At 32.5% G+C, this 18,840-nt stretch overlaps 1 protein-coding gene across 4 annotated transcripts in view; it reads left to right on the top strand.

The window, feature by feature from the left end:
* The first annotated feature begins 243 nt into the window (after positions 1-243).
* The window catches only part of LOC134233129 (target of Nesh-SH3-like), a 31,250-nt gene continuing 12,653 nt past the window's right edge, over positions 244-18,840 (top strand). The window contains exons 1-5 of one of the 4 annotated variants that reach the window (XM_062715119.1): positions 244-846; positions 1,771-1,980; positions 4,531-4,678; positions 7,891-8,039; positions 11,823-12,170. In XM_062715119.1, coding sequence (XP_062571103.1) covers positions 318-846; positions 1,771-1,980; positions 4,531-4,678; positions 7,891-8,039; positions 11,823-11,962 — 1,176 coding nt within the window. In that variant the 5' untranslated portion in view covers positions 244-317 and the 3' untranslated portion in view covers positions 11,963-12,170. Of the gene's footprint in view, positions 847-1,770; positions 1,981-4,530; positions 4,679-7,890; positions 8,040-11,822; positions 12,171-18,840 lie in introns of those variants that run through there. The other 3 variants (XM_062715121.1, XM_062715122.1, XM_062715120.1) reach the window with 3 other exon arrangements.

The raw sequence follows: 18,840 nt of genomic DNA on the forward strand, positions 1-18,840 counted from the left end.
GATAGAACTTAAGATTCAAAGTCGTAAAATTTTACTTACGTTGGCCTGTATTTTAAAGATAACATAAAGGTACTTAAGAAGCAAAGTGTTTTTGCGTCTAAGTTGTTTTGATAAGCTCCTTAAATTATCTTCTATTATCACGTAAAATACTTCAAAAGTGTAGGGAATTCCGTTTAGAGTAGATATCGTTCTTTGTGCTTTACACATATAATATTTTCGTCTCGTACCAATCATTTCATTTGCTCATGGGCCTGAAAGGGTTTCTTTTCATCGTTTAAAGAATTCAGTTGTTACCATTTAATACTGCGCTTTGAAGAATGATGTTTTCACACTGTACAATTTTGTGGACATTATTTGCCGTCGTAGATTCCCACTCGCCACTGACAGAAAAGAAGGCAGAAGATGACATTATTGTGAAAAAAGAAATTGTCATTAACAATCTACAGAACCAGATAAACCAAGAAACGGTGATAAGGCTTTCATTGCTGAAACAAGTGTATTCATTGGTCAACGATATGATAAACGTGAAAAATGAAATGGCAGCCATGAAAACCAACGCAGCAGAAATAAGAAAAAGTTACGATGATCTTCGAGATGAAGATAAAAAAATGTTGAACGAAATAGAACAAATGAAACATGACCACAACGATACATCCGTAAGTTTAATGAATGTACACCATGAGTATAATAAAAAGTTGAGTGAAATGGAACAGATGATGAAGATAAACCATAATGACACATCGAAGAAGATAGTAAACGTACGGAATGACTTACTCAATGTCACTAAATCTGTAGGACTTCTCCGTAATTATACTGACGAAATCAAAGCTCAGTACGATATCCAAGGTATGTAAATGTTGTATTTCATGGTCATTGGTATTCATATTTTTGTTATGAAACAAGATCTCCAGATTATCAGCACCAATAATTAAATAAATCCTTTTTCAATTCACTAATTTGAAAAGTCAAACTACATCTGGAACTAATAAATTTTCATTTTTAACTAAGCTATTATGTTTTTTTTAGAATAACTTTAATCTCAGAGATTAAAATCAAGATCCAAAACATAATTTTCAATGCCATTTGCATTGACCTTTTAAGATTCCTTTAAGTTTTTCTTAAATGTTTTGAAACTGATTGCCATATGAGGAAAAAGTGATTTGGACAATTTAATCAGGCTATAGTTTTCTTAATATCCAGTAACATTTGACATGATTATTCTAAAATTGAAAATAACATGTAGATTTTAAAGTTATTAATAGGCATTTCTCAGGTGTTAAATAGTGAAACGTATGGAGATAACGAACAGAATAAAGATAGAAAGTACATTAAACAATACAAAATAAGAGCAGAGCAAACACAGACCTCCAAAACAGCAGAGGTGGGATCATGTGCCACGGAGGAGTTAGTTTCTCCTGCCAACCGGTCACACCCGCCGTGTACGCCTTCTTATGATCGGGAAATAACGGGAAAATCCGTCATGATTTCTGTGTTTAATCGATTCTGAAGAAATTCTTCTTTCGTCAACTTATTTGTCAATAATTTACCTCGTTTTAGAAGTTGTTCATACGTAAAGTATGCTCTTGTGTATCGAATCTACTGAGATATATAAACTCTGTATGAAGGTATATTGCAAATATAAAACAGATGTGTCAGACTCTGTACCATTACACTCAAGCTCACCAGGTATATCGTATCGACACATGGGAATTACCATTGTTAATTGACGATTTTTTTGCTTATCTTAATCTAAACTCGTTTGTATTGCAGAAAAAAGAATGAAAAAATTATTTAAAAAACAGGAAAAAATCCAATCCAGTCTGGGTGACCTGCACAACGAGGATAAGAAAATACTTTCCGAAACGCAACGTATGATAGCAAACCATAGTAAAAATACATATGAAAAAATTTGGAAGATGAAGGAAGATTTAGAACAAAACATCACTTCTATGATCAACAAGTTGCCTTTGACAAAGCAAGGTTTTTAATTTCATTATTTTCTTTACATATGCACGCAGAGATGCGCTCATGTATCTTACTAACTTGATAAAGTGGAGCGTAGCTAAAAATGAAAAGAATTAAATGTTTAAGGTGAAAAAGATAAAATAGGATTTTTAATTTATTTTTGTGTAAAATGCTATTAGATAAATATTGCATGTAGTTGAGTGTAACATTGAAAATTTTCACCCCAAGAAAACCATTGTCAACCGAGGCGCAATATTTACTATATTATACTGAATGTTTTATACAAATACATATTACAGTGAACCGTGCGCGCATAAATTTCGCGCAGTCGCTATTTTTTGTAATACTACCCGTCGTCAAGCAATGTTGCTAAGCTGGGGGGCGTGGCTTCATTATTCAGCGGGTAGTAGTGTTTCTCGACGAATCAGATTCAAGTAATTTACATGAATGTATAATATTAAAATATATAAGTCGTGATATTATACAAAAAAATATTATCTTCAAATCTGTGTCCATGCACCTTTAAAAGTGTACCCCTTCTTGATAATGAAATTAAGTATTATCTGTTATTTAATTATCTCATTTTCCGTAAAGTGGTATTCCATAAAGGTACACTGTAAAGAATTAATTTATGCAAATATAAGTCTAAAATTAGGATAATTATTTTCATATTTTGGCATTCCACCGAAGGAGGTTTTGCACAATGACATCATCCTTTAAAGCCTTTCACAGCTATTCACCGTATATTGTGGCATATCATATGAATTAACGATTCTCGAAAAAAACAACTTAAAAGAATTTAAAATTAATCAGTCAATCACCTATTAGAGGAGGATGAGATTTAATGTGTCAGGTGATGGGAGGAACATGAATAGAAATACATGTAATTAATTCAAAGGTTCCCTTGACTATTAACAAACGTTTTGCATTAATATACTGAGAGGAAAAAGAAACGCATATTAACTGATGAAGAATTGCATTCTGATGGAGCCATTATTTCGAAAATTTCGCTTGAATAGTTTTGACTAGCGATTTTAGTGCCAAGTTACAAAAATACACATATGACCAATTTTCATAATTTTCGGCCACATAGACAAATATTTTTCAAATATTATGTTCTTATGTGTTTCTTTTTCCTTTCAGTATATATAAAATATTTATTAGAAGAACATGTACGACACCATATGTTTTATACGATGGACGATATGGGCCGTCAAATTACAAGTATGAGCAACTCTATTATGTAGTACACAGAAAGCATTGACTTTAATAGTGTTACCTGACCATGTATCATTTTGTATATATACAACTTTCTCAATGACAAAACGATTGTAGTTTTAACATAAATTTGTATATGTACAAATCTTACGACAAAATACCCTTGAGACTACTTTAAAACATTCCTTATATTAACCTGGAAGAATATCTGTAAAGTAAGAAGCTACTTTATAAATCAAAAACACATGTATCTGATTAAAATAATAGTTGTGTACTAAAGTTCAAATGACCGCAAACTGCACCGAGATTAGTTTTATCTTCATCCAATATCTCATAATTCAAACTTAAATTTTTCTATTATAGAATATTTTGCAAGTGTCTTTTTTTAGATTTCTTTTGGTTTTCTTGATTTTGACTTTCACGACAATAAAATCTTAACCTTCATTCTTGACTCCTAAAATACTGATTACTGAGAAGCAATGATACTGCTTCTTATTTCGTTTCTCGCCAGATGAAAATCTGTCGCTTTAAAATCTGCGTAAGAAATATGTTCAATTTTTCATGCTATGTTTTCCTTGTTTCCATATTACTTTTTTCCTGATTATCTTAAGTTTTTTTTCTCTCATTGAAATGAGGAAGATATAGAAGAGGAAGAGAAGAAAACCCCATACGTGTTTTGTTCAGTTTCCATCAAAATAAATTAACAGAAATCTAAGGAATGTTAAATAGTCTCAAGTGTATTTTGTCTTAAGATTTGTCCATGTACACATTTATATTAAAGCTGCAATCTTTTTATCATTGCGAAAGTTTTACATGTGCAAAATGATACAGGTAATACAATTGAAGTCAATTAATTCTAAATACTGAAAGTGTTACTTATACTTGTAATTTGACGGCTTATATCGGCAAGTGAACTTTTAGAATTACATTCTGTCCTGCGTCAGTCTGCCTTTCAATCTTTCCGTCTGTTAACTTTTCACATTTTCGACTTCTCAAACCAAACTTGTCAAAAAGTATCCCTTTTGTTTGTTTTACGTTTGTTCAAATGCAATTTGCACATTTAAAAGAAGATGCTAGTATTTGATTAAAAATTAGTGTTGTAGCTGAACGTTTTCTCTATAACAGATAATTTATAAATTTTCGGGATATTTTCCTTAAACAGTGTTAAAGAAATTTTGATTAAGTATTTTTCTTCGTACCCACTTTTACACGAGCTTGATTTCATGTAGCTATTCATTGTTGATCCTATTTTTCTTTAATGCCTTTTTCATTAATTATTCTTATGCAGTACATTTGCATTAGATACATAATTATATTATGTACTGCACATTATTTTCTCTTCACTAGATTGCTTAGAATCAAGCAACTGTTGGTTGCAGTATAGTTTTGAGTATGACGATAGCTGGAATGGATGTGAAGATGGAGCCCAGTACGTAAAGAAGACAAACTATTCTTCTACACCTTATCTCGGTGTGATGACATGCAGTTCTACAAGGTATTAATATTGTCCGTATTTAATCTGATGATAATGAATGTCTTGCAAAGATTTCTTTACGGTGTAATATCCCTCTGGTAAAAAAGATAAATTTCTGAAGACATTTTTTCCATGAAATTCAATGGATTGTTTTGTCAGAATGTACAGAATTCTTAAATCGGGATCAATTTTATTGTCAACTCAATCAAATTTCATAAAATGTACAGGTGTTGATTTCTTGTTTCGATTGCAAATATTTTCATTAATTATCTATAATAGTTAACCTAAAACATTTATTAAAAAATTCCTTTAATCTGTGAAAATTGAGATTTAAAAAGTAGCTCATTGATAAAAACATTTTCCGTTCAATTTTTTTCCTCGAGATTTCTATTATCCATACAAGTTATCTCAAAGACAATCATTTAACACAAGTTTGCCGATTTCTTTCATTCTTTCCCATAACTATATTGTTGTCATGCAGACGATTTGGTTTGTTTAGCAAAGGGGATAATTAAAAAAGAAACGAAAGTATGAAATACATGTAAGTCAGGAACGTAAGGGTCATTTTTCAAAATTCAGGAAAATATTGATTAATAAATATTTATTTTATTAATAAATATTTATCAAAGGAAAAGTAATTAATCATTCCTTGAGAAAGTAATCTTGAAGAGGGAATATACATGTAAAGACTGCCAAAGTAGTTCCAGCTGCTTAGTGCAAGTGAACTCTAGATTCTATTGATGCAGGTATCATTTAATTTCTATAAGATACTTGATTCTGATTGGATATAAATTTCTTATGATAACTGCATTAAAATTTCTGTGACCTAGAACTATTAGGATATTTGAGTAGCTTCCCTTTGCATGGATTTACGAACTTACCGGGAAAAAATATACCCTTTGGAATAAAGCAAAATTTAATAACACAACAGGTAAGATATTTGTGTTCAATAACTGTAAATTATTGTTTGAGAAGGTTGGAAATGACACGAGAAAATTTGAGAACTTGTTTTTTTTCTATCAGTTAGATCTATCCATTTTGACAGCAGCGTTAACGTTGTTGTGATATATTCATTAGCACTGTTTTTGATGATTTCATAAATTTCATAATTTCATAATTGAACGGAAGACGTTTTCATTAATGCGCTGTTTTCCGTTCAATTTTTTTTTCTTTGATACTTCGATCAAAGGAAAAAAGTTTGCATATTACATTTATTTCTTAAATCAAAACAATTTTTTATCCAATCAGCATTAAGTATTTCATAGAAATTAAATGAAATGTCTATCTCTTCAAGTATAAGTATTTTAATTTTTTCAGAAAATTCAGATGCAGGAATGTTTATAAGAATTAATAAATATTTTGTTTCCCTAAAAATATTTTCAAGGGCGATAATGGAAAGATAACTCTTGTTGATAAATGCATATTATTTTACAAGTACAAAAAGAATTTGATATTCTGATTTAAGAAGCAAGGCCTTATTATGATATCTTATTAGAATTAGATAGGTATTGCATTAAACCTTCTTTTCATATATACATCATATTTTTAATTCAATTGTGAGATAAAAAAGTATTGATATTTCTAATTATCATATCATTTTATTCCTTAATAATGATGAGACAAAATATTCATTTCCTAAGGGATCCCGACCCTCTGCTCTACATTTCACTTTAGAAAACTTTGAATGTATAATAGTGATTTTCATATCAACAATAACATTAGAGCCACGTGGAAAATAATTTGAACTTTGAAGTGCTGCTATTTTTTTCAGAAATATTTTTAATGCCAGATCATGATATGAAAGTTTCAACACAGAGAACAGAAAGAGCAACGATTTATTATCACGGCATTAAATTTGAAATTTAATATGAGGTGCATATGAAAACAAGAGGTCCAGGGGCCACAGCGCTCACCTGAGCAGATCGGCTAGGAAGAAACGCATATCAGATCAGAACTAAGGTTCTTCATTTGAACAAAATAGAATGTACACTACCTGACAATGATTCCATATAAATATCACTAATCAAAGTTTTGAAGTACTTGAAAAGAAGATTTTAAAAGGTTTCCCTATGTATTCCGATGTAAAACTTTGATCGGCCGTATTAGCCCCACCCTAGCCCCGGGGGTGCTGATTTGAACAAATTTGAATCTACACTACCTGAGGATGATTCCACATGAGTTTCATCTTTCCTGGCCCAGTGGTTCTTGAGAAGAAGATTTTTAAAGATTTTTCCTATATACTGTGGAATCATTTTTATTCGTGGGGGTCAATGTTCGTGGGTAGCCAAAAATTTCCTGGTTCGTGGGGGCGTAATTTCGTTGGTAACAAGTTCCATTTCGATTTTTTTCCTCCAACATTAAAACAAAGAAGGATAACCCCGTCAATAATGCTTATTTAAGTTATCTGTCTTGTGAAAACAAAAATGTACCTGCAGCTTGCACCGACTAATTACAGCCGAATGATAGGAATGATTATTAGTAACATTAATTAATTAATTAGAATTCACCATGTGACATGAGAACTACGACAACAATGCCAAAATTGACTTAAAAACGTTTATCCTGAAACCAAATCATGCTGATTGGCTAATTAGCACCCACTCCAAAATCGCACTAAAAATTGACCCCATCGAAGGGGCATTTGAGCGTGTTGGACTATAATGTAAACACTACTTAAATTTAACAGTTGTATTTATCCTTTTATTAATTATTGTATATAGTTCTCGATGTCTTTGATACTTAATGTTTTTTTTAATTTTGGTTTCGTGTCAATAATTTACAACATGCAGATTGTCTTCTTTATGCGAGATCACTCGGACAATTATTTTACGATGTTTATAAATAACTTTTAACAAATGATAAACCAAATGTATATACGTTCGTGGGGATGTAAATTCGTGGGTCAGGGTTACCCACGAAAGCCACGAACATTGGTCCCCCACGAACAATGATGATTCCACAGTATTCCTATGTAAAAACTTGGATCAGCCATTTTGGCCCCACCCTTGCTCCGGGGGTCATGATTTGAACAAACTTGAATCTACATTACCTGAGGATGTTTCAACATGAGTTTCACATTTCCTGGCCCAGTAGTTCTTGAGAAGAAGAGAAGACGACATATCGAGATCGGTTCTTATGGCAATTATATATAATCAGAACTACGTATACAGTACAGTATGATGAGTTGTGATCAAATAAATAAATTATTGTTTTTCATCTTTCAACATTTAAAGATACAAGCTGTTTCTGAGCAAAACATTAACTGGAAGATTTTATAACATTGCTGATCGAGCTGGTACTGGTGATGATCACTGTGAACTTCTGGGAACAACCCAAAGCGGTGTATTGCCTAAAGACTATGCGAAATCACCAAACACACAAGGTGAGAAAAAATATTGTACGTACCAAGGATGCATTTAAAAATCAGTTGATATCATGATTTAAAATAGTTCCTCGAAGAATACACCATCGATTCGTAAACGAAGTCTCGGGGGTATATAGTTTTTGTCGTGTCCGTCTGCCTCTCTGTCTAGCTGTCTGTCTCTCTGTCTATCTGTTTGTCTGCTTGTCCGCAAAAACTTTAACTTTGCCTATTACTTTTGATTTAGTGGAAATACGACTTTCATATTTCATATGCTTATTCCTTGTGACAAGACCTTTCTTTGGGTACCACCAAAGTTGACTTTTTGACCTTGACATTGGAGTTTGACCCACTTTTACTCAAAAATTCCCAACTTTTACTTTGGCCATAACTTTTAAACAATAGAAACCAGAACTTATAAACTTCATATATGTATGTTTTGTGGAAAGACCTTCCATAGAGTAAAAATAACTTTGACCTTGGATATTTCTGTATTTATCCAAAAACTTCAATCTTGGCCATAACTTTGGAATGGTAAAGGTAAGGGCTTTCATATTTCACATATTTAATCCTTGTAAAAAGTCACTTTATTAGATACTAGGAACTTTGACCATTTGATATTGACCTTGGAGTTTGACCTATTTTTAAAACACAACCTTGACCATATTTTTTTAAGGGTTAAGACTAGTGGTTTCATACTTCATTATTTAATCTTTGTGACAAGACCTTTTATTTAATATAAAGAAACTTGACCCTTTGACCTTGACCTTAGAGTTTGACCTTTTGTAACACAAAAAAATCCAAACTTTTACTTTGGTCCTAATTTTATTTTGTAAAGATTATAAGAATTCCATATATTTCAAATATCAATTCTTTGTGGCAAGACCATTCATTTAAACCGACAGTTTGGACCATTTGATCTTGACCTTGGAGATTTCCTACTTTCGAAAAACATGAACGTTGGCCATAACTTTTGAACGGTACTTCACATATTATCTTTGTGAGAAGACCTTTCATTGGAAATCAACAACTTTGACCCTTTGATCTTAACCTTGCAATTTGATCTATTTTTTACAAATTTTATTCTTGGCCATAACTTTTGAAAATTAGGGGCTAGAGTTTTCCTTCTTGAAATATGTAGTCCTTGTGACAAAACCTTTCATTGGATATCATCAACTTTGACCCTTTGACCTTGGAGTTTGACCTACTTTTTACAAACTTGAACCTTTGCCATAACTTTTGAACGGTAAGTGCCAACGCTTTCCTACTTCCCATATGTAATTTTTGAGACAAGACCTTTCTATAGAAAGCAACAACCTTGACCTTGGAGTTTTTCCTACATTTAAAAACGTTAACCTTTGTCATAACCTTTGAACAGGTGGTGCTAGGGGTTTTTTTTATTTCATATTTGTATTTCTTGTGAAGAGGCCTTACTTTAGGTACCAACATATTGGATCTGCATTTGAGAAAGCTTAACCTTCGCTATGATGCCATACTGGGGCATCAGTGCTTCACAAACACATCTTGTTTACGATTGGATTCGTACACTGTGTAGCCATCATTGACAGCTATCAATTTCTACAAAGATCATGATAGAATATGCTATCAATGTGAAAAGAGAAAATAACTTTAGTTTTAATTCTACAAGAAAATAACTTTGGATTTAATTCTACAAGAGGTAATCCTACATATACTCATACTTCCCTTTCTTAGGAAGAAATTCTTCAAAATCACCTATCAGTTTTGAATACTTTTAATATTCCACAGAGCCAAAATGAATTTGAACTACCTTATATATATTGAATTCCGAAACTTCATAAGAATCCTTACAAACAAAGATACATTGCAGGTTCCAGAAAATGTTCAACCAAGCCTCTTTCGTTTCTCCTCCTTAAGATATTGACAATAGTGAAGGAAAAACATCAAGAGTACTTTGCAACTATATATTCAAGAAGTGGTGTGAATCAGATGTGGATACTTAAAAATTCTAAAGAACTTTTGGACAATTTGAAATCACAAGACTTGACAAAAATCAACAGCTTAAAAACTTACGACTTTTCAACTTTATACACAACAATTCCCCACGACAAATTAAAATCCAGGCTTTTTGATATCATTGACAGCTGCTTCTTCAATAAAAATGGAACCCGTAAATTTACTTACCTCGTCATTGGTCATTTGCAAAATTATTTTGTTAAAACCGATTCTGATTGCACACACAAGTACTCTGAAGATGACATCAAGAAGATGCTTGAGTTTCTGATTGACAATATCTATGTGGTTTTTTGGAGACCAGGCAAATTGCGCCCCGTTATTAGCAGACTTATTTTTATATTCAAATGAAGCAGAATTTATGCAAAATCTTATGCGTGAAAAGAAGAAAACACTTGCTGTGGCCTTAAACTCGACATTTAGATATATCGACGACGTATTGTCAATTAATAATGGCAATATCCATTCCTACGTCGATACGATATATCCTGGTGAGCTTGAGATAAAAGATACCACAGAGGCCGACACTTCTGCTCTATATTTGGATATTTTACTTGAAAAAAGACACTAATGGTATCTAACAACCAAGCTATATGATAAATTTAACTTTTCTATCGTCAACTTCCCTTACTTATACAGCAATATACCTTCATCACCTGCATACGGAGTATATATATCTCAATTGATTCGATACGCAAGAGCACGCTCTACGTACGAACAATGTCTTAAACGAGGTAAATTATTGACAAGCAAGTTGATGAAACAAGAGTATCAGCAGTCTCGTTTAAAGTCATCATTTCGTAAGTTCTACGGTCGATACAATGACCTTGTCAGCAAATACAATTTATCATTGCGTCAAATGCTGCAGTGACGTTTTTCATACCAATTGTTAGTCCATTATTTATACACTGAATTGACGACGGATTTTTCCGTTATTTCCTGATCATGACAACGAGCACACGGCGGGTGTGACCGGTCGGCAGGGGATGCTCACTCCTCCATGGCACCTGATCCCACCTCTGATGTTTCGGAGGTCCGTGTTTGCTCTGCTCTTATTTTGTATATTGTTTAATGGACTTGGATATTGAATACTGTTCGTTATCTCCATATCCTTATTTAGCCTATGGACGGATTCTGCTGAAATTATACATGTTTCTAGAATTAAACTTTCAGTTATGGCATATTTATTCGATGAATTCATTTTAAAATGACTTAAAATTAGAGTTGATGAGCATATTTTTGAAGATTCATAGTCAGATTCGGATTCGTTTCAGATTCAGAAACATCTCTATTATAATGCTTTTTGAATCTGTGCTTGAATTTAAAAACTTTCAAACGAAATATTCTGTCGTCATTTTATTTGTATTTACATGTAGAGCAATAATACTTATTCTCTAAAATGTTGAAAAACGAAGGCATAGTTAAATTTCATGGCAATGTACTATTTTTGTAGCCATAATAGTCATGTATTAGTGTTTGTGGAAACATTCAGTTCAATGTATCAAAGTTTATGTTGAAACAGTCAGTATAATGTTTGAATTTTGTTTTGGAAACATTCAGTATAATGTTTCAAGTTTTGATTGAAACATGCAGTATGGTGTTTCAAAGTTTTTTTGTGGAAACATTCAGTAAAATGTTTCCTAATTTATTCAGCAACTACATGTCTTGTTTTGTATCCATGTTCTTGGAGAATATAAATCTGAACAATTTTTGTAAAAAAGAGAGTCATTATCTTCAGCTTCATATATGAATTAAACAAATAATATTAATGAAGGGTATTCATAGTAATATTATCAACTGTGTATATTTTAGGTTTCTATCGAAGAAATAGAGGAGAGGCTTTTTCTTTCGGAGCAATAGGATATACACCAAATCAGACCAGTAATTGGTACGAAAAATGGATCGAGTGTGGTGTCAACATAACAGGGAATGACAGGGTCATACCAGTGTAAACCTGGCTAGAATCAATCTTCTTAACGTCTTTAGACAGTACTGTTTTTTTTTAAGACATAATTGTGGTTTTATTTATTTCCACGTCTATTTTGAAAGAATCCTTGTAAGATGTCTGATGCTTTCAGGATGTTTTTAACGTATTAGATATTTAACAATTACTTCTTTATTTTTAATTTTTTTTCTCTAAATATACATCAATCCTATAACACATTTTAAAAGCATGTGAAAGAATTTGTGATTAGTACAACAATCATTTTTTTTCCATATTTTTTGTTCATGTTAATCTATATGAATTAGATAAACATAAACTAAGAAATGAATAAAATTAATGTGCTATAGATTTTGATGTCAAGAATAATCATTCATTTAATCGCGTATGCATAATCAATTGTTATCTAACACTGAATTAATATATAAAATCATAACCTACAGAAATGTGTTGTTTATTATTTACATTATTAGAAATAAATGCGCAATTAATCTGGTTTTCATGACTTCACGGAATAAATCAAGTAAGAAATATTCCCAATATACAAACAAGTGAAAAAAGGGAATATCAACAATCTTAAAGTCACCATTCATAGGTTCTAAAGTAAACTTGCAAATCGATCATGAAGTGAAATGCTGATTGACGTTCATCATTATCTTTATCATTATCTTCACGCTGAATTGTCGACGGATTTCCCCTTTATTTCACAATCATATGACAAGGCGGACACAGCGGTTTGACTGGTCGGAACGGGATTCTAACTCCTCCATGGCACCTAATCCCTGATGATTTATAGGTGTATGTTTGCTTTGTTCCAGATTTTAAAATTTGAATGTACTTCTGAGCTTTAATATTATTCTTATCTCCATTTATTTCATTTCAATTGTTATTTTGATAATTATCCTACTAGTTATACCTATGGAAAAAAATCCCCTTAGCTGATTTTTATCAGTACATGTAAGATCACTAAGATCACCAATAACCCCAAAGATTTCAAATAAAAATTGTTTTTCCTACTTGTAGAATCAAATATGCATGATTCCAGGGTATTTGTGGTTTCTTACTTAAGTTTGTCAAATCAGTAATTCAAAACGATATTCTCTTCATTCATATATAGTTATATGCATTTTGTTAATGATGATATACTTAGGTTCTCAATCTGACCAAACACAACAGTTGTTTAAGTACATGGCAAATTTAAAATCCGTCACTAGCCGGTCAACAGAGTTTGGTTGGAGGTAATATGACCAGGCAATTTCGTCTTAAGGTAGAATTCTTCTCACATTTCTTGTATTTAAAATTTAATGAAATTTTCACAGAATCAAGAAGACAATATCATTAACTGATGGTATCAGTGAAATTAAAGAGGCTGGGGGGTGGCATGCAGCCATTTTCAGACTATTTCAATCTCCTTTAAAAGAAGAGCTCCATATAGAGATATACAAAAATGATCAAATTTTAAAACTAAAATGTATGATTTTTTTCTTTGCCCAATGATAGTTGACAGCTTTAGATAAGTGTCTAAAAAAAAATAAGTTAAATCTGGTGGTTAATTTGTGATTTATTTCTTGACCCCCCAGCCTCCTTAAATTTGTTTGTTTTGTATTAGAAAAAAGGTCATGTCAAGGTCATTACCCTTTTCCTGGACATTATTGATAAAAAATTACTATTTCCATGTATGCGATCCGTACTTGTATTTCAAAAGATTGAATGGTTTTCTTTTTGCATAAAAAGATACTGCCATAAATGGTCTATTAGATTATATTTCCAAATTGACATAGATAATAAAACTAAAGTGGATATTGGTATATCCGAATTTTCTCTACTTTTCTTAAATTTCTGGGATATATTAGTTATTTTTATATGCTTCTTATATTTATTTTTTTTTCATTTTCTTATATGGCAAAGTTGTCACATAAAGATTTAAAATGATGCAAAAACAAAAATTTTGATTTTACTAAGATAAAAATATATAATTCATTATTATATGATAATTTTGAGACGCAGAAAAGAATATGTTTTCATACGCCAACATTCCATCAAAATATAGTCCCTGCTAGTTTTCTAAGGCGGTTTACGATTTCTACTTAAAGTTGTACATTTGTGATGAGGAAAGAAAGATGTGGTCTGTTAAATTTCTTGCGCCCAAATATATAAAACATATCAGCAAATGTACTTGAATATTTTAATTAGTCAGGAACCAGAGAAGAACCCTACCTTAAGAACAATTTATACAATCAAAGACAATCAAAAGACATCATATCATCTCAAAGGCCTAGAAAAGTGGACAATTCTTTGAATTCTTCTCCAAAGTCATGGAAAACGAAAAAAGAAGTAGAAATATTAGTTAATAATTCAATAAAATAAAATATCTGAACAATTAATTCAGTTAAGGTTTACAGATAAAACAAGAAGCAAGAGTTACGAAAGGTTTGGTTTTTTTTTTTTTTTTTTTGGCCCAGGGAATTTTGGAAAAATCAATGTTGATCAGGTTGAAAATGCAGAATTTATCACTAGGACTCTTGGTTACCGCGCATTAACTGAACATTACGCAATTCTCCACTTGTCAATGCATTATGACGTCATCAAATGCGTCATCTTTCCCATATCCTGTTAATTCATTTGAAAATGGCCTAAAATTGAATGATTTATTTCAATATTTCATTAAGAGCACAGCCTTTGATCCAAAACATGAAACTACATGATGGAAGATCTGTTTCTGAAGATCAAAAAACATCCTTTAATTAGCTCATCTGAGCTGAAAGCTCAAGTGAGCTTTTCTGATCACATTTTGTCCGGCGTCCGTCTGTCTGTCTGTAAACTTCTTCTCAAGAACAGCTGGGCCAATTTCATCCAAACTTGCCAAAAAGTATCCTTGGGTGAAGGGGATTCAAGTTTGTTCAAATGAAGGGCCACGTCCTCATTCAAGGGGAGATAATTGGGAATTAATGAAAATTTGGTGGCATATTTTAAAAATCTTCTTCTTAAGAACCACTGTGCCAGGAAAAATGAAACTTATGAGGAAATATCTTCAGGTAATGTAGTTTCAAGTTTGTTCAAATCATGACCCCCGGGGAAAGGGCGGGGCCAAAATGGCCGACAAAAGTTTTACATTGAAATATATAGGAACATTCTTTTAAAATCTTCTTCTCAAAAATGACAAAACCATAATTCATCATATATATATATATGGAAGCATGCTCAGGTAGTGTAGTTTCAAGTTTGTTCAAATCATGACCCCCCGGGGTAGGGCGGGGCCAAAATGGCCGACCAAAGTTTTACATAGAATTATGTAGGAAAATTCTTTAAAAATATTCTTCTCAAGAATGACAAAACCATAATTCATCATATGTATATGGAAGCATGCTCAGGTAGTGTAGTTTCAAGTTTGTTCAAATCATGACCCCCAGGATAGGGCGGGGCCAAAATGGCCGACCAAAATTTTACATAGAAATATATAGGAAAATTCTTTAAAAATCTTCTTCTCAAGAATGACAAAACCATAATTCATCATATTTATATGGAAGCATGCTCAGGTAGTGGAGATTCAAGTTTGTTCAAATCATGACCCCCGGGGGTAGGGCGGGGCCAAAATGGCCGACTAAAATTTTTAAAGATTATATAGGAAAATTCTTTCAAAATCATTTTCTAACAAATAGCAAATCCATGATTGGTCATGGGACTACTTTTGGATTTAAACTTTACAACAAAAAGCCGTTTTCTACTTTTTCCTACCCTTAGTGCTCAGGTGAGCGATGTGGCCCATGGACCTTTTGTTTTTTGGATTGTGAGCTGTGCTCATAATTTAAGTCCTAACTGAAGATAGTCTTATACGCATGTTTCCTGCAAAATTAAAAAAAAACCATCACATCTTTTTCAAAGCCTGTTTTACAGTACCTAGATTCTCCGAAAGAATTTTTATTATAGAAAATGAAAGCAGTATGTCTTTACTTTATAACAGACATGAGCCAAAGGCTCAAGTGAGCTTTTTTGATCTAAATTTGTCCGTTGTCTGTTGTATTTGTCGTTGTTGTTGTAAGTGGTGTCGTTGTAATTTTTTCATATTTTCATCTTCTTCTCCAGAAATACTGGGCTAATTTCACTCAAACTTGGCACAGAGTATCCTAAGGTGAAGGGAATTTAGGTTTCTTCAGACGAAAGACCAAGCCTATTTCTAAGGAGAGATAATTATGAATTAGTGAAAAAGTAATGGCATTTTAAAAAATCTTCTTCTCAAGAGCCACTAGTCCAGGAAAAATGAAACTTATGTGGGATCATCCTCAGGAAGTGTAGATTGAAGTTTGTTCAAATCATGACCCCTGTTGATAGGGTGGGGCTACAATGCCCGATCAAAGTTTTATAGAAATATATAGGGAAACAATCCTGAAAAATTTTCTTCTCAAGATTCATAGGGACAGGAAAGATGAAACTCATGTTGAATCATCCTCAGATAGTGTACATTCAAGTTTGTTAAAATCAAGACCTCCGTGGGTAGGATTGGGCCACGATGACCGATCAAAGTTTAACATAGGAATATGTAGGAAAAATCTTTTAAAATCTTCTTTTCAAGGTTTATGGTGACAGGAAAGACGAAACTCATGTTGAATCATCCTCAGGTAGAATTCATTCAATTTTGATTGAATCATGACCCCTGGGGATAGGATGGGTTTACAATGGCGAATCAAAGTATTACATAGGAATATATTGGAAAAATCCATAAAAATTTTCTTCTCAAGATTCATAGGGACAGGAAAGATGAAACTCATGTTGAATCATCCTTAGGTAGTGTACATTCCAGTTTGTTCAAATCACTCCCGTGGGTAGGGTGGCGCCACATTGCCCGATCAAAGTTTTACATAGGAATATATTGGGAAAATCCATAAAAATTTTCTTAAAGCTTATAGCTCATGTTGTATCATCCTCAGGTAGTTTACATTCAAGTTTGTTCAAATCATGCCCCCCCCCCCCCGTGGGTAGGGTGGGGCCACAATGCCCGATCAAACTTCTTTATTTAGAAATATAAATCTTCTTATGAAGAACCATAGTGTATAGTGCATAGTGCATAGAACCAGAAGTGTACATTCAAGTTTGTTAAAATCAAGACCTCCGTGGGTAGGATGGGGCCCAATCAAAGTTTTACATAGAAATATATAGGAAAAAATCCTTAAAAATTTCTTTTCAAGATTCATAAGGACAGGAAAGATGAAACTCATGTCAAATCATCCCCAGGTAGTCTACATTCAGTTTGTTCAAATCAAGACCCCTGTGGATAGGGAGGGGCAACAATGCCCATTCAATGTTTTACATAGGAATATAGGGAAAATCTTTAAAAAATTTTCTTAAGGTTCATAGGGACAGAAAAGATGAAACCCATGTTGTATCACCCTCAGGTAGTGTACATTCAAGTTTGTTCAAATCATGACCCCCGTGGGTAGGGTGGGGCCACAATGGCCGATCAAAGTTTTTTATTTAGGAATATAAATCTTCTTATAAAGAACCATAGGAACAGGAAAGATGAAATTCATGTTGAATCATCTTCAGGTAGTGTGCATTTCAGTTTGTTCAAATCATGACCCCCAAAGGTAGGGTGGGGTTGCAATGGCGGATCAAAATTTTACATATGTATATACATGTATAGGAAACAATCCTTAAAAAATTTCTTCTCAGGATTCAAAGGGACATGAAAGATGAAACTCGTGTTGAATCATCCTCAGGTAATATACATTCAAATCATGACCCCCAGGGGTAGGCTGGGGCCAAAATGCCCGATTAAAGTTTAAGATAGGAATACAATGTATAGGAAAAATCCATAAAAATTTTCTTCTCAAGATTCATGGGGACAGGAAAGATAAAACTCATATTGAATCACCCTCAGTTTGTAAACAATCAAGTTTGTTCAAATCATGACCCCCGGTGGTAGGGTTGGGCCAAAATGGCTGATTTAAGTTTTACGTAGGAATATATAGGGAAATCTTAAAAAAATTTCTTCTCAAGTACTGCAGAGCCTTTATTAGTGATATTTATATGGACGCATCCTCACGTAGTGTAGATTTTAGTTTGTTCAAATCATAACCCCACAGTGATGGGGTGGGATCATAATGTGGGATACAAGTTTTACATTAAAATGTATTTTTAAAAAGTCTTATTCTAAAGAATAACAAAGCCATAATTTGTTTTGATATATGAAATGGGAAAGAGGGTGGTAGTCAATTAATTGATATAAAGACAGGGCCATTTTACATTATGCTTAAAGTGAGCCTAGCTTTTTCAGATTATGTAAGCTTAGTGCTAAAAGTGTAATATAAAAATTAAAAACTACACATGTACCAAGCCAAATAAATTTTATGAGTAGACTCATATTGGTAAAAAATCATATAGGCTGATTTTTACCTTTGGTTCTTCTCATAACATTCACCTGGTTTGTATATTTTGATTACAAGCTTCGAAGAAAAAAAATGTATCATCTATCTTTAAGAAAGCAAAAAAAAGTTGAATTCCCTGGAACAAATTCTTCTAAGAATTGTGGCTTATATATATACATTTTTCATGTACTCCAGGAGAATTTACGTTAAGCCCAGCCAAAAACTTATTTTGAGTTCAAAGCTTGAGTTATTTTTTCCCCTCCTAATTCTTAATATTGTCACATTTAATTGAAATATTCGAACACATGCATAGCACCCTGTAAAAGTGTGTCCAAAAATTTATCAAAGTTCAAGCAAATTTCTCGTTTCTAACCAGGACAAGACCTCCTCGTTTATTTTCTCAGTTTTGAAAAAAAAAATCATCAAACTATCAGAAAACCGGAAAAAAAAACCAATAAATGTTACTGAATTGACAAAGTTTGTAGCTCTCGACCAACAAAGATATACAATCAAATTTTTAGGTAAA

This window comes from Saccostrea cucullata, unplaced genomic scaffold, assembly GCF_032062105.1.
Source record: "Saccostrea cucullata isolate Sc308-1 unplaced genomic scaffold, CSIRO_AGI_Scuc_v1 ctg4246, whole genome shotgun sequence".
Taxonomy (NCBI): Eukaryota; Metazoa; Mollusca; class Bivalvia; order Ostreida; family Ostreidae; genus Saccostrea; species Saccostrea cuccullata.